This window comes from Pristis pectinata, chromosome 15 (genome assembly GCF_009764475.1).
Source record: "Pristis pectinata isolate sPriPec2 chromosome 15, sPriPec2.1.pri, whole genome shotgun sequence".
Lineage (NCBI taxonomy): Eukaryota > Metazoa > Chordata > Chondrichthyes > Rhinopristiformes > Pristidae > Pristis > Pristis pectinata.
In genome coordinates, this window is record NC_067419.1 from 44,319,689 (window position 1) to 44,335,424 (window position 15,736).

The 15,736-nt window shown below is 46.0% G+C and overlaps 1 protein-coding gene across 2 annotated transcripts in view; it reads left to right on the forward strand.

Annotated features, from left to right (window-relative positions):
• The window catches only part of kitlga (kit ligand a), a 114,784-nt gene that overhangs the window by 73,754 nt on the left and 25,294 nt on the right, over positions 1-15,736 (forward strand). The window contains exon 6 of one of the 2 annotated variants that reach the window (XM_052029831.1): positions 13,888-14,013. The exons of the other annotated variant lie outside the window; for it this stretch is intronic. Coding sequence (XP_051885791.1) covers positions 13,888-14,013 — 126 coding nt within the window. The remainder of the gene's footprint in view (positions 1-13,887; positions 14,014-15,736) is intronic. 2 annotated transcript variants of the gene reach the window in all.

Sequence of the window (15,736 nt, forward strand, 5' to 3'; positions counted from 1 at the left end):
TGTTGCATGAATTTTAGCACATGTACCCACAGAGAGAGAGAGGGGGAGAGAGAGAGAGAGAGAGAATATCGCACGGAAGATATCTTAATCAGTCACATGTACATTGAAACACACAGTGAAATGCATCTTTTGCGTAGCGTGTTATGGGGCAGCCCACAAGTGTCGCCACGCTTCCAGCGCCAACATAGCACGCCCACAACTTCCTAACCTGTACGTCTTTGGGATGTGGGAGGAAACCGGAGCACCCGGAGGAAACCCACGCAGACACGGGGAGAACGTACAAACTCTTTACAGACAGTGGCCAGAATTGAACCCGGGTCACTGGCGCTGTAATAGCTACACTACCGTGCCTACCCTTCAGCCCATCGATTCCGCACTATCAACCACCCATTTGCGCCAATCCTAATTTTTATTCTCCCACATTACCATCAACTCCCCACAGGTTCTACCACTCACCTACACTAGAAGCAATTTACAGTTAACCTACCAACCTGCACATCTTTGGGATGTGGGAGGACCCAGAGGAAACTCTCACAGTCACAGGGAGAACATGCAAACTCCACACAGACAGCGCCCAAGGTCAGGATTCAACCCGGGTCTCCGGCACTGTGAGGCAGCGGCTCTACCAGCTGTGCCATTGTGCCACCCCACACTGATGCACTGCAGCTTCTCACGGCTGCCGGCATTTAGGTAGCAGGTGCAATCTCTGTGGCCAGTTCTTCAAAGGGGCACATCTCAGTACAAGCAAGATATGTCTAGCTATAAAGGAGAGGTGCCACTGAATGAATGATGGAAGAGGAGGAATGTTTAGAGGGCCAGAGTCCAAGCCACTGAAAAGCAATCGCTACAGGAGGCAAGGAGCCATGTAAACCCTCCAGGAGGTCACCAGTGAGAACTCTGTAAGGCCAACGTCAGAATACCTGGGGAAGCCTGCAGTACAGGAGAAGCCTCATGCCCACTGTGTCTGCTCCGTGGGCTGAAGGGAAGGTCTCTTGTCCTTGAGCTCGACATGGGATTAGGGGCCATAGCAGGAACATCCACATTCCACGTGAGGAGATACAACAAGGCAAGGGCGTACACAATATAAGGGGAGGATATTGAGTGGTGGGAAGGTGCCCTCTGATGTGGCAGTAAGTGGAAAACCGTGGGACGTGGCAGAAATCAGCAGTGGCACGCCGGAACGATCCTGAGTCTAAAGAGCTGAGAGTGACTGTGATTGCAGGCAGAGCAGTCACGGGACACGTTTGAGGCTTTGTTGAGCTCGGAGTTCAAGGAATGGACCAGGAATGCACAAAGCATCGAACGCAGAACAGTAAAGCGGAAGAACAGTCCCTTTGCCCTACCTTGCAAGACTTCCAGGCCTTGTCTGGGGAGGGGAGAATCCAGCACCCCAACACAATGTTCACCCCAGTGCAGCCGGTAGATAGAACATAGGCAGGAACAGGCCCTTCGGCCCACAATGTCTGTGCTGATCACGATGCCAATTTAAACTAATCCCATCTGCCTGCACGTGGTCCATATCCCTCCATCCCCTGCATGTTCATGTGTCTGTCTAAATGCCTCTTAAACACCACTGTTGTATCTGTTTCTACCACTTCCACCGGCAGTGTGTTCTAGGCACCCACCGCTCTCTGTGTGGAAAAACTTGCCACGTAAATCTCCTTTAAACTTTCCCCCTCTCACCTTAAAGCTTTGCCCTCTAGTATTTGACATTTCCACCCTGGGAAAAAGATTCTGTCTATCCTATCTCTGCCTCTCATAATTTTATAAACTTCTATCAGGTCTCCCCTCAGCCTCCGACGCTCCAGTGAAATCAACCCAAGTTCATCCAACTTCTCCTTATAGCTGATACACTGCCCTTTAAATAACATGCTATCATGGAGAAACAGGCTTGGTAAAACTTGGTTGTTCTCTGAATAAAGAACTGTTGATTTTCAGACCAATGAGATTGGAAATCTTACTGCAAATGAATTTTGCATGTTGCAATGCTGTTGATGTTATTTAGGGGGCGGGGTGAGAGAGGTGTTACACAGGGATAGAGATTTCAAGGCAAGTGAAAATCTTGCAGAGACCTCAGGAGTTGTACTTCCTGACAGCCACTCAGACACAATAACCAGGCTCCAAGTTACTCTGCTCCAGGTAAAGCCGATTTTAAAGTTTTGGCACAGACTAGAAGGGCCGAATAGCCTGTTTTCTGTGCTGTAGTGTTCTATGGTTCTATGGACTACACTGTTTTTATCTGGAGTGGTGTAATGAAATTCCTAGCACTTTTTTTTCCAATCTTCATCCTTTTGCCCTTGGATTTGGAAGCGAAATGATCTCCGCACAGCACTCAGACACACACTATCAGTGGTTGTCAAAGATCCCCAACTTTGATGACAGAAGGATGATTATTTTTTGCCTTTCTTTTAAAAGTTGCAGCAGAATGCACTAAATCTCCAGTGTTTGTTTCTTCATTGAAATTTCTTCATGGCACAAAACCATGGCGCTACAACAATGCAACTTCTAGGCACCATTATGTTGTTCTAAGGCAGTTGACATCCTGCAGTCTGATCGCAGGTGTATCATTTGGTAATGGGGTTGAAGGTGAGATACATCGGCATTACACAGTGCACTGGGTTGCAGGAACTTAACAGCACGGGACAGACCCATCGACAACAACTCTAAGGCTTATTCCTGGAATGGTCCATAACTAATGGCTATCATACCATCAGAAGGATGTGGTTAAGCTGGAGAGGGTGCTGAAAAGATTCATAAGGATGTTGCCGCGTCTGGAAGACTTGTTTTAAGGAGAGTTATGGAGTCATACAGAATGGAAACAGGCCCTTCGGCTCATCTAAACTAGTCCCAGTTGCCCGCATTTGGCCCATATCCCTCTAAACCTTTCCTATCCATGTATCTGTCCAAGATCCTTTTAAGTGTTGTTAATGTACCTGCCTCACCCACTTCCTCTGGCAGCTCGTTCCATATCTGGACCATTCTCTGGGTGAAAATGTTACCCCTCGGGTTCCTATTAAATCTCTCCCCTCTCACCTTAAACCTGTGCCCTCTAGTTCTTGATTCCCCAACCCTGGGAAAAAGACTGTGTGCATTCACCCTATCAATGATTTTATACACCTCTGTAAGATCACCCCTCATTCTCCTACACTCCAATGAATAAAGCCTTAGCCTGTTCAGCCTCTCTCCATAACTCAGTCCCCCGAGCAACATCCTCAAAAGTATTTCCTGCACTCTTTCCAGCTTAATGGCATCTTTCCTAGTGCAGGGTGACCCAAACTGAACTCAATATTCCAAATGCGGCCTCACCAGTGTCTTATACAACTGCATGCAACTAGATAGATTGGGAATGTTTTCCCTGGTGCGAAGGAGGCTGAGGGGTGACCTTATAGAAGTTTATAAAATCACGAAGGGCATAGATAAGGTGGTTGGGTCGCAGTCTTTTCCCCAGGGTAGGGGAGTCCAAAGTCGGAGGGCATAGGTTAAAGGTGAGAGGGGAAAGAGTTAAAAGGGACCTGAGGGGCAAGTTTTTCCACACAGAGGGTGGTGGGTGTGTGGAACAAGCTGCCAGAGGAAGTGGTAGAGATGGGTACAGTAACAATGTTTAAAAGATATTTGGACATTTGGCATTGAGGAAGTGCCTAAGCTGTATAAGACTCCAAATCCAACTGCTACCTTTAAGCAAGAGATTCAGAAAGTCAGTTAAAAAAGAGAGCAAAATGCTCAGTGATTTTAAAGGATTTACAAGGGCACAAAGCCCATTTGATTAATGGTGAACGTCAGGTTACTAAACACAGTACAAGGCAGAAGTTCAAATTCATACATTCCTGACCTCCCACAGCTTGCTGATTGTACGAGCAGAAGGTTAATGGGAACAGAATGACCACTCAACCAAGGGGCACTGATCGTATTTGTGGGGCTATTTTAGGTCTGTGTTGCTCAGCTCTAACTCATCACAGGCTCCTATATAAGGGATGTCAGTGTTAAAGCAGCAAACACATTTCTATCCGTGCAAAGTTCAATGATTAAACAGCAGTGGCTTTGCTTAAAAGCAAATCTTTTTTAAAATACTTATTCAGTGTGCATGAATGGCCATTGCTAATTACACTTATGGGTCATTTCAGAGGGAAGTTAAAAGTCAACCACATTGGTAGGTCTGGAGTCAATTCATGAACCAAAGTCCAGTCTGGGTCAGTTCATGAACCAGAGTCCAGTCCGCATCCATTCGTGAACCAGAGTCCAGTCCGGGACAGTTCATGAACCAGAGTCCAATCTGGGACAGTTGACTGGGGGGACTAGGTAAGGGTTGGGGGTTTAGGTCAGGTTGCACTTGACTGGGTCTGTAGCCACAGTGTCCCCACCCCTACCTGCACTATTACCCACCCCCTCCACCCCCTGCTCTACTTGTGACTCTGCAGGTTCCAAACGACTCAGGGACCTGGATTACATAGAACAGTGCAGCACATGAACAGGCCCTTCAGCCCGTGATAACTGTGCCGACCAAGATGGAATTAAACAGAACCTCTCTGCCTGTATATGATCCATATCCCTCCATTTTCTCCATATCCATGTGTCTATCTATAAGCCTCTGAAACACCAGCATTGTATCTGCCTCCACTACCACTCCTGGCAGCTCATTCCAGGCACCCAGCACTCTCTGCATAAAAAAACTTGTCCCGTACATCTCATTTAAACTTTCCCCCTCTCACCTGCAATGCATGCCTTCTAATATTTAACATTTCTACTCTGGGAAAAGAATTCTGACTGTCCACCCTATCTACGCCTCTCATGATTTTAGAAACTTCTATCAGGCCTCCGATGCTCCAGAGAAAACAACCCGAGTTTGTCCGACCTCTCCTTGTAGCTAATCCAGGCAGCATCCTGGTGAACCTCTTCTGCACCCTCTCCAAAGCCTCCACATCCTTCCTGTATTGGGACAACCAGAACTGCACACAATACTCCAAGTGCAGCCTAACCAAAGTTTAACAGCTGCAACATGACTTCCTTACTCTTTTACTCAATGCCCTGACCAATGAAGGCAAGCGTGCCGTACTCCTGCTTTACCACCTTATCTACTTGCAGGCTGCTAGCAATGACTAGGCCTCAGGCAGCCCCACCCCAACCCACCCTGAAGGCCAAAGGCTATTATTAACTCCTTTTAAAAGTCCCTGAAAACCAGAGGCATTTTAGATGTTCAAATAGGAGATACTGGAAACACAGTGCATCTGTGGAGAGCAATACAGAGCGTGAAACTAGCCTGAAATGTTACTTCTGCTTCTCCCTCCACAGGTGCTGTCTGACCTGCTGAGCATTTTCTGGTTTTATTTCAGGTTTTTAGCATCCTTGGATTTTGGTGTTAGTATGTGTATCTGCAAAGTCTCCTGATTTGACGTAGGGTCACCGATCATTTACAAAAAGGCCCCCAGGGACTTCGTAGCACTTTCCAAGTGACTCCAGGCAGAAATGTGCACTCAGCAACGCTGCGATGTTGTGTTGTACTAACACGTCATAGCACTGGAACTGCAGAAGTGCATACTTGGAGCATGCAGATTGACGAGGTTTTAGAGTTAACTTAAAGTCCCCATGCACGGCTCTTTCTGTCAATCACTCTCTATTGTATATAGTTCTATGTTCCAACCAGTCGCTGAATAAAGAAGCTTCACCTTATTTGTATTTAGTCACTTTTATATAAATAGATGCTCTTAGTTGCTACGGAATAGCTTTGTACATGAGGGCATTGAGTGAAAATGTAAGGATATCTTTGCAGATCTCTGATTAGCTCACACTAGGCACATTGTATATCATTCTTGGCACCACATGTTAGGAAGGATGTTAAAGTCCTGGACGGAGAACAGAGAGGTTTCACCCAGACAACACCAGAGAGATCAGAGTGATTAGAATAGGAGCAGAGGTCATTAAGGGGAGGTGTTTACACTTACGAAGAGATCTGAGAGAATGAGAAGGGAGAAGGTATTTCCTCTGGCCAGTGAATCATTCACAGCGTTAAAATACTGTAAGAATCTTATTTTATATGTGATTCAAGTAGATGGAAACTCTCCTGTAAAATAACCTGCATTGGCGTATAAGTCACTCTCTTCCCCTGGGGACATCAGCTTTCAAACAGACCTTTCCTGGGTTTAAAACACATTTAGCTATTCCCCTGCAAGTTTTAGTTTAATAATGAAAAGTATCAAGTTTTGAAATAAGCTAGTCAATGAAGAACGTACTTTGCTTCAAATAAAGCTTAGTAAAATACAAACAAACATGAAAAATCAATATTAAATTCTACGAAGCCTAATTACATTAGGCAAACATTCTGATGCACAAACTAGTTATACCTCTCTTTTTTAACCCCTTTTAGTAATCCCCTGAAGGTGGTCTTATACACCAGTTTTTACTGTTATTGCTGGAAGGGAGATTAGGTGATTCTTTTCCCACACAAAGGATTGTTGCATTCTGGAAGTGATTACCCAAAAACATGAGTGCAAGGAATTGCAAGGGAAATCTGGATATGTAGGCGATCCATTTGTAGGGATATTAGGTGGTGGAGATCTGAATTCAGGGACGTTTACAAGGGGCTGGCACAGGCATGAAGTGTTGAATAGCCTCATTGCCTCCAGCAGGATGGAATTAACAAATGGCCCAGAGTAGGAGGAAGTGTTGCAAGAATTTAGTTTTCCAATTCAATTGGGTTAAGAGTTATCATAGTGTTTATAACATTATTGTCTATGTTGCAAACATAGAAAAAGTATCCAAAACTAGCATTCAGTATTGGCAAGTCAAGAATATGAACAAAAATCAAAGTTAAATGTAAAAGTTAATGTCCAATCTCGCTATCTCCAAAACGTGATAATGATTGAGTTTATGTTACCTCAGTGATCACACCTGAAGAAATGTGTTATCATAGGGAAGTACTGAGCTAGGTAAAAGGCTACTGAGTATTGAAAGCAAGTTATGATGTTGAACAACAAGCTTATCTGCCTGATGTTTTCAAAGGTCTTGTGGCTTAATGTGCTGTTGGACACACTGATGTGGGCCATCTAATCAGTGGACTTGTGTACCAGTGCTCAAGGTACCTGTGTGCATCCTGGAGTCACATTTCAATCGAACAGTATGCAGAAAGAGCATAGAGCATGTCCATTAAATGTCCTCTCACCAGGTCAGAAATATAACGGTCGCTAATAAATCATTCAAGGAACCGGGCAATGTTCCATTAGTGTCAGCAATTCCTCAACTGGAAGATAATCTCTACGAGAGATTAAGTTCTGTGTTGTGGGGCAACTCAGGAGTCCAATCCTAGGTAAAGAAACCAGCATTGGAAATGGATGTGTTTTTTCACAAGTCAGCAAGAAACAGGCACTACCTGCCCCTCCTCTCTCTCTCAAACACCTTCGCTCCGTCCGCCGTAACAGCCGGGATCTCCTGGTGGCCATCCATTGTAATTCCACTTCCCATTTCCACACCGGCATGTCTGTCCACGGCCGCCTCTACCACCAAGTTGTGGCTAGACACAGATTAGAGGAACAGCGCCTCATATTCCGCCTTGGTAGCCTCCAACCTGACGGCATCAATATCGAATTCCCTAACTTCCGGTAACCACTCCCCTCTGTCCCCCACTTTTGTTTTCCCTCATCCCACCGGCCCCCATCACCCCTTCACTTTCCTCTCCCCTGCCCTCTCCATCTGCCCATCACCAACACACCCCCCCCCACCGGTTCCCCTCCCCACCTCCCTCCCTTTATTCCATGGTCCACTGTCCTCTCCTATCAGATTCCATCTTCTTCAGCCCTTTGTCACTTCCACCTCCCTCACCTGCCTATCAGCCCCCCTCACCCAGACCCACCCATCACCGACCAGCTCTTGCTCCAACCCCCCCCCCTCCACCTTTTATCCTGGCTCTCTCCCCTCTTTCTTTCCAGTCCTGATGAAGGATCCCAACCCAAGACGCCGACTGCCCATTTCCCTCCATAGATGCTGCCTGACCCGCTGAGCTCCTCCAGCATTTTGTGTGCGTGTTGCTGTGTCCTCTCTCTCTCTTTACCGCTGAGGGCAGACTGTTTCTTAGAGCTTGAGGAGGAACGTGGTGCAAAAGAATTCGACTGATCCTCCAGGTATCTACACTTGTTTCCTTGGGATCTGCCTTCAGCACCATCCTTGCAGCCACCAGGTGATCAAAGACCATGGGTGAGCAGGCCTTGTCTGGGGAGGGGAGAATCTGGCATCCCAACAAAACGTCCACCCCAGCGGAGCTGGTACATGGAACATGGGCAGGAACAGGCCCTTCGGCTCACAATGTCTGTGCCGATCATGATGCCAGTTTAAACTAATCCCATCTACCTGCACATGGTCCACATCCCTCCATTCCCTGCCTGTTCATGTGCCTGTCTAAATGCCTCTGAAATGCTGCTATTTTATCTGCTTCCACCACCTCCCCTGGCAGTGTGTTCCAGGTCTCAGTGTAAAAAAACTTGTCCCGTAAATCTCCTTTAAATTTTCTCCCCTCTCACCTTAAAGCTATACCTCCAGTATTTGACATTTCCACCCTGGTAAAAAGACCCTGGCTGTCTCCCGTATCTATGCTTCTCATAATCTTATAAACTTCTATCAGGTCTCCCCTCAGCCTCCGACGCGCCAGAGAAAACAACCCAAGTTTGTCCAACCTCTCCTTATCGTTAAAACTCTCTGATCCAGGCGGCATCCTGGTACACAAGGATATTGCCTAAATGCAGGTGACATTGGCTTCAGTGAGGATGCTGGCATTTGTGTGACGAGAGAGTGGTTGGGAAATGGAGCACACTGCCTCATAGCATGGATGTACTTGATGGAAACTCAATAAGAACATGGAGAAATAAAGAGAGGAAGGAAATGTTGATGGGGTAAGTTGATATGAAGCTCTTGTGGAACATTAATGTCAACGCTGTTGCCTGAATGGACTTTCTCTGCTGTGAATCAGATGTAACTCACCCACAGACCTCACTGAGGATTTATTACCTTGGACCCTACCAGCAATATACTGGATTTATAAACTTTGAATTGAACAGCAGTCCCTTGCCTCCAGCCTTCCATCTGTCCTCTTCAGTCTACAGAACTGGTCAGAGTACATGGAAATTAAACTTCTATTTACTTCCTCTGTCACCCCAATGACTGGAAAGAATTAATTGGTTGATTGTGGATCATAAAGATGTGTAAACAGTAGTTTTTCAGCAGCATCAGATTCTGCAGACCAGCTGGGTCCTGTCTTTAGCCTTCCGATGGACACGGGAGAAGGGAAGACTCACATTTCTGTAGTGCCTATCACAACTTCGGGATGTCTCAAAGTGCTTTTCAGGCAACAACATATTTTCCACGGGCAGTCACTGTAAGACAGTGGCAGTCGATCTATTCACAGAAAACTCTCATGTGAGAAACATCAAATAATCTGCTCTCTATCTGCCCTTTTGAGAGACAAAGATTGTCCAGGATGCTAGCGATCTCTACTGCTATTCTTCGAAAGAATGTCACGAGAGTCCCTTCAAGAGTGAAAATGGTTTAGCGTCTCGTCCAAGGAACCTCTGACTGCACAGCTCTCCCTCAGTACTGCCCTGGACCCAGTGATCGTGTCTCTGGAGTGTAATTTGCATTGGATAGGTTTTCAAACAGCAGAATAACTACTCAGACTTTTAGAAAACTCTCCCAGCTTTCAATTAACATCAGATACTTGGGTCCCTCTGACATGCTGCCTCCCTGCTGATCGATGTGATTCACTGGCTCTGACAAATGTGTAAATTCACACATGTAACAGCACCGTGTGTCCTGAGTCACCAGTGGAAACTTCTTGCATCTTTGGGAGTTATCTCATCATTGTTGGCTTTTTTAACACGAACAAACAAATGGCATCAGCACCAATGGGTCGGGCGATGTGCTGGGAAATTGTCCTCAGCGTTACCATCATAGTTAACATAGAAAGGTGACAAAGTGTGTGACGGAGATACCTGGTGCCTCGAGCTTCAGCCGCACTCTGATCAGTTGGTCTGGGGTTGGGGGGGCGTGGGGAGCAAAGTTGATGCGGAGGGGGAGTTTTCACCATAACTGGTCAAATGCGTTGAGTGGTCAGGGAAGAACCAGCCAGAACGCTGACTGGCAGTGAAGGTGACAACCACCAGAGGAGGCCAAGTGATGACATACGAGCATGAGCTAAATTGTTGACAATAAGTAGAATTTGTGCACTCCCTATGGGTGGATTTCCTGACCTGCCCCTTCCTGCAGTGCCCCATGGACCCTCACCAACTCAAGTTCGTTTATCGTTGTCATAGGCATAGATACCTAGGGTATAAATGCCAAGAAGATTAGTTTTTTGCAGAGGCAGCACAGTACATTACAAGACAAGGCCAAGCATAAGTTCACATACACTTAAGTTAAGATAAATTATACATAACTTATATGTGTGCCAAAAACAACAAAATAAACGTAACGACATTAGTGCAAGATTGAGAGAGAGAATAAAGATAGTCCGAGGTAGTGTTGGGGTTTTTCAGGTGGGTTCAGGAATCTGACGGCAGTGGGGAAGAAGCTGTTGTTGAACCTTGAGGTGTGGGTCTTCAGGCTCCCGCCTGATGGCAGCATCGAGAAGAGGGCACGGCCCGGATGGTGGGGGTCCCTGATGATGGATGTCGCCTTCCTGAGACATCGCCTCTTGTCGATGTCCTCGGTGGTGGGAAGAGCTGTCCCCGTGATGGAACCGGCTGAGTCCCACCACTCTCTGTAGCCTCTTGCGTTCCTGATGGAAGTTCAGCAATCCATCTCTGTACACTGACATCATTGGCGCAATCTGAGGACCAGCCAATTGGTCTGGTGGGCGCTGGTGATGTCATATCCTTCGGTCACAGGCCATTAGCAGTTGGTGACATTCCTCAGCTGCGATCCCCTTTGGAATGGAGGGTGGGATGAGGAGACGTCGCCTTGTCACCTAACATTGACACAGCAGGACATTCCAGCTGATAAGTCAGTGCAAGGCACAGCTCAGGGTCACTGGGAGAAAAGAGGAAATTTATAAAGTACAAAACAGTTAGGATCAGTTTTCTGTCTCCATTTAAATGTTTGCCCAAAGATTATCAATGGCATTAAAGGCAAAATCTGGTCAAAATGAAAATAGTTCTCTTTAGTGGTTGGAAAGAAACTGCCAGCAAGTCTAGTGATCTCTGCGTCACAAATCCCACCCCCTCCTTCCATTGTCCCTGACTGTCAGCCTGAGCAACAGACTCCCTTCTTCCCCAGGGTCACTCTCACTCATTGGCCCCCTGCTGTTTACATAGAACATCAAACAAGGAATAGAGAACATAGATTGGTAATTGGTTTATTAATGTCACATGTACTTAGATACAGTGAAAATCTTTGTATGCCATCCATACAGATTATTTCAAAACATAAGTACATCGAGGTAGTACAAAGGGAAAAGCAATAACAGAATGCAGAATATAGTGTTACAGTTACAGAGAAAGTGCAGTGCAGGCAGACAATAAGGTGCAAGGGCCATGACAAGGTAGATTGTGAGATCAAGAGTTCATCTTTAGTGTACAAGAGGTCTGTTCAAGAGTCTTACAACAGCGGGATAGAAGCTGTCCTTGAGCCTGGTGGTACGTGCTTTCAGGCATTTTAATCTTCTGCCCGATGGGAGGGGTGAGAAGAGAGAATGTCTGGGGTGGGTGAGGTCTTTGATTATGCTGGCTGCTTCACCCAGGCAGCGAGAGGTATAGACAGAGTCCATGGATGGGTGGCTGGTTTCCATCATGGACTGAGCTGTGTCCACAGCCCTTTGCAATTTCTTGCCGTCACGGGCAGAGCAGTTGCCATACCAAGCCATGATGCAACTGGATAGGATGCTTTCTATGGTGCACCGATAAAAAATTTGTGAGGATCAACGGGAACATGCCAAATTTCCTTAGCCTTCTGAGGAAGTAGAGGCACCGGTGTACAGCACAGGAACAGACCCTTTGGCCCACAATGTCTGCACTGAATACGATGCTGAATTGAACTAAATCTCTCTGCCTGTACACAATCCATATCCCTCCATTCCCTGCATATTCATGTGTCTATCTAACAGCCTCTTAAACTCTACTCTCGTGTCTGCTTCCACCACCACCCCAACAGCCCATTCCAGGCAACTACCACTCTCCGTGTAAAAAGACTTGCCCCAAACATCTCCTTTAAACCTTTTCCCCTCTCACAAATCCATGTCCTCTAGTATTTGAACATAGTTTAACAGTGTAAACTCTCAACTGGATTGCCATTGGCTGTGGATCTCTGCCAGTGCAGAGGTCAGGAAATTTTGAGCTCGTTGGGAGGGAGGGAGGGACGGTGAATGGGATGAGAGGAAGATTAGAGGATCGGTGATCTGATTTGTGCCTCCACTGTCTGACCCAAAAATCCTGACAGATTGGTGCTCAGCTGATCCAACCAAATATATAACCATATAACGTGACACCAAACTAAGAGTTGGTCAGTTCTGATTCAGGATGTGATTAAAACCAAAAGCAATTTACTTTGTTCAGGAATTCATTTAGCAAATTGGAGATCTGCCCCCCCCTAATAAATCATGGACAACAATAATTTTATTTTGGCTAGATTTTCTCATCAGTCACATGGCTTCAACCTCTCCAAAACCAAGCAGTAGGAACTTGATAGCCAGAGTACTTAGGCAGAGGTGGGCGAGGATGCAGGCTTGATGACCCCTCCCTCCAATGCTCTTTCGTGAGAACCAACGAGCTGAAGATCCGCTCACAGTGAGCGTGTTTGGTCCAAGAGGCAGCTGACTCTTGAAGACGCTGGGCTCTGGGGACCCCTTGGTTCGAGGGTCAGTTCCCATTGACTGAGTGGGTTTGGCTGATCAGGCTGGGTTTTGTTAGCAGGGAGGCTGTTAGATTCAAAGGGAGAATGCTCCTCTCATATCAGGTGTCAGAGAGAAGGAGAGTGAAGAGTTAAGAGTTTGGAAGGACAATAGGTAGAATTTTGAGAGGAATTTTTCATGGGTAATGTCGCATTACCTCATCGAAACTGGGTCCTCTTCATCACAGCATTCCTATAACAGTCAAGAGAAAATTCCTGGAGAGTAAATCACTCAGTGGTTTTACTAAAATAATATGGGTCTTGAGTCACTCCAGGCACTGCTATGAAAGAGCATTCATGAAGCAATGAGTGTGTACTGTGTAACCTGTCAAATACCAAAGGTCCTGAGAAAGATCTCCTTCATGTAACAGTGCTAAAGAGTCTCCAGGTAGAGTTTGGTTAGGCAAGGGTAGCAAGAATTGGGAACCAGGGTGAGCAAGATCAGCCAAGACCAAAGTAAATGGAGGAACAGTCTCGAGGAGCTGAACGATCTCCTTCTGCTTGAAAACAGGGTGCTGACCACCTGTGTTGATGGATAACAGTTAGAAATGAGTGCAGTAATGTTCCAGTAAGGATAATATGGTCCGTCTGAATCAACGTCCACTTCCACATCTGTGACTTTAATGACTCACTGGGAAGAGTTAAAAGGAAAACAATGGCGGAATTATCTGTTTGGGCTTCCAACCTGTTAAAGCTCCCTGGTGCTAACTTAGAAATGACGGGGTGTCAGGGTTTGGGGAAGGGTTGGTGAGAGTAAGCCGGGGATGCAAGAACATGAACTGTCTCCGACAGGAACTAATTGAGGCACAGCTAAGGGGTAGTTAGATGTCATTGAGAGAGAAAAGGAGATGGGAAGAGTTGGATAAAAAGGGATGGAAGGAGCATAAATGGCAACATAAACCATTTGGGCCGAATGGCCTCTTTCTGTAGACACCATGTAAGTTGTAGGGCATACAGTGAGTCACATAGTTTATTAGGCGTCTTTCTTTCATGTAACACACTGACAGCACCCCACCCTTTTCTACCCAGGGCGTGGCTCCAACTCTACCTCACATACTCTGGAGCAGACAAATAAAACCTGTGTGCCCAGGTGTGAACGCACACATCCGGAGCTGGGTAGACTGGTCCGTGCTAAGAGACACTCTCTCACAGCCAGTAAGTATTTACTAAAGCACTGCACAAGAAAACATGTAGAGTGACCAAAGGCCTCTGCGAATATGTGCGTGTGTTAAGTCAGGCAAGTCAAGTATTTTCATTATGCCAGTTATAAATCTTCACCTCAGGCCCAGCGATGGGGCTGTAGTTATAGACTGAACCCATTGTTCTGGACTAAATCCCTCCACTTGTTCTCCCCACCAGAAACCATCATTTTTCCTGCATCTAACCTCCCATATCCTTGACTTAGATCCAACTACAACCTTTCCAGAAATGATGGCTACCATCAAATATTAAATTTGTTTCATTGAAGGGGACACAGAAGCACAAAGGATAGGAAGTTATACCGATAGGATTTAGAATGAGGAGAGGTATGTGGAAGAGCATTTGAAGAGCCATGACCTTTGTGGCTGGGAATCATGAACTGGGAGGTGGGAGTATCCTGAAGTCCATTACTGGCGGGCAAGGACATAGTGTCCTAATGCCCCCCCCCCCCACTTCCACACTATTAATTGCTATTACATTTTAGGAGATAGCTCAAGTAGGGAACTAACATTGACAGTGGCCATAAGTTAATAGGAGTAAGCCAGTTGACCTTTCAACCTGCCGCGCTATCCAGTCAAATCACTGCCGATCCCCTATCTCGAGTCCACTTTACTGTATCCTCACCTCCTTAGTGACTCGTTGGAGTGAAGGTCCTGTTTCTGTGCTGTAAATTCAACACGATTAAAGCATGAATCCCCACAGCATGTCGGAGATTTGGGTGGCGATGGGATTTTATGGTCATTGTTTCCAGTGTTTGTTTTGTTTTGCTAGCTCTTCTTTCCTTTCAGGGCACAAGTGGGCAGAGGTGGATATTTGAGGGAGGGCATCCATCTTAGACAGTTACAGGAAGGGGTCTGGTAGAGACTGCCCCCACTGACTTCCCCGAAAGACGTGAGAGATGTATAAAGGGAATATTTCTTTGAATTACATATCATCCAAGTTGCAGCCCAGCCAATGTTGAAAAACTTGTCCCTGGAAATTCATCCCTTGTTGCAAACCTTAAACATACAGAAGTCTCCGCTTCTGAGATCTGGTTGCATTGACTTCAGTGGAATTGAATTTCAGAAGTGGAGCGGAAAGTGTGCCTGTTCTACCTGTTGTATGTTTAGCAACCGGATTTCTAAGCATTGTGCAATTGTGATTTTTAACTCAGTAGGAAATTTACAGAAGGATCACACAATGGCATTGTTGTCAGAGTGTAAGCAACAGTGAATTCTGGAGATGATGTTGAAGGAAGCTCTTGACAGTGAACTGCAGCAGCTTCTGTAGATCACACCTTTAACGTGGGAAGTCTTGTCAGCACATTGCACATTGAGCATGCTGCCTCTTTGGTATTCTCCTCACAGAGGGCAAAGACAGATGTTAAGCCAACAATAGAACACTCTTCACTGAAGGCAGTCAACTCTCAACAATGCCTGGTATAACCATGTCCCAAAAGTCATACCACATGGTACAGTCAGTTCTTTAAACTAGGCTCACACTAAGATATTCTGTGTGGTTTCCCTTTAAGATAAGTAGTAAATCCACATAAGCCATCAACGATCTGGTGACATAAGAGTCATAGAGTTATACAGCATGGAAGCAGGCCCTTCAGCCCAACTTGTCCATGCTGACTAAGGTGCCTACCTGGTAGATTCCCATTTGACTGCATTTGACCCATATATAGAGTTACATACCT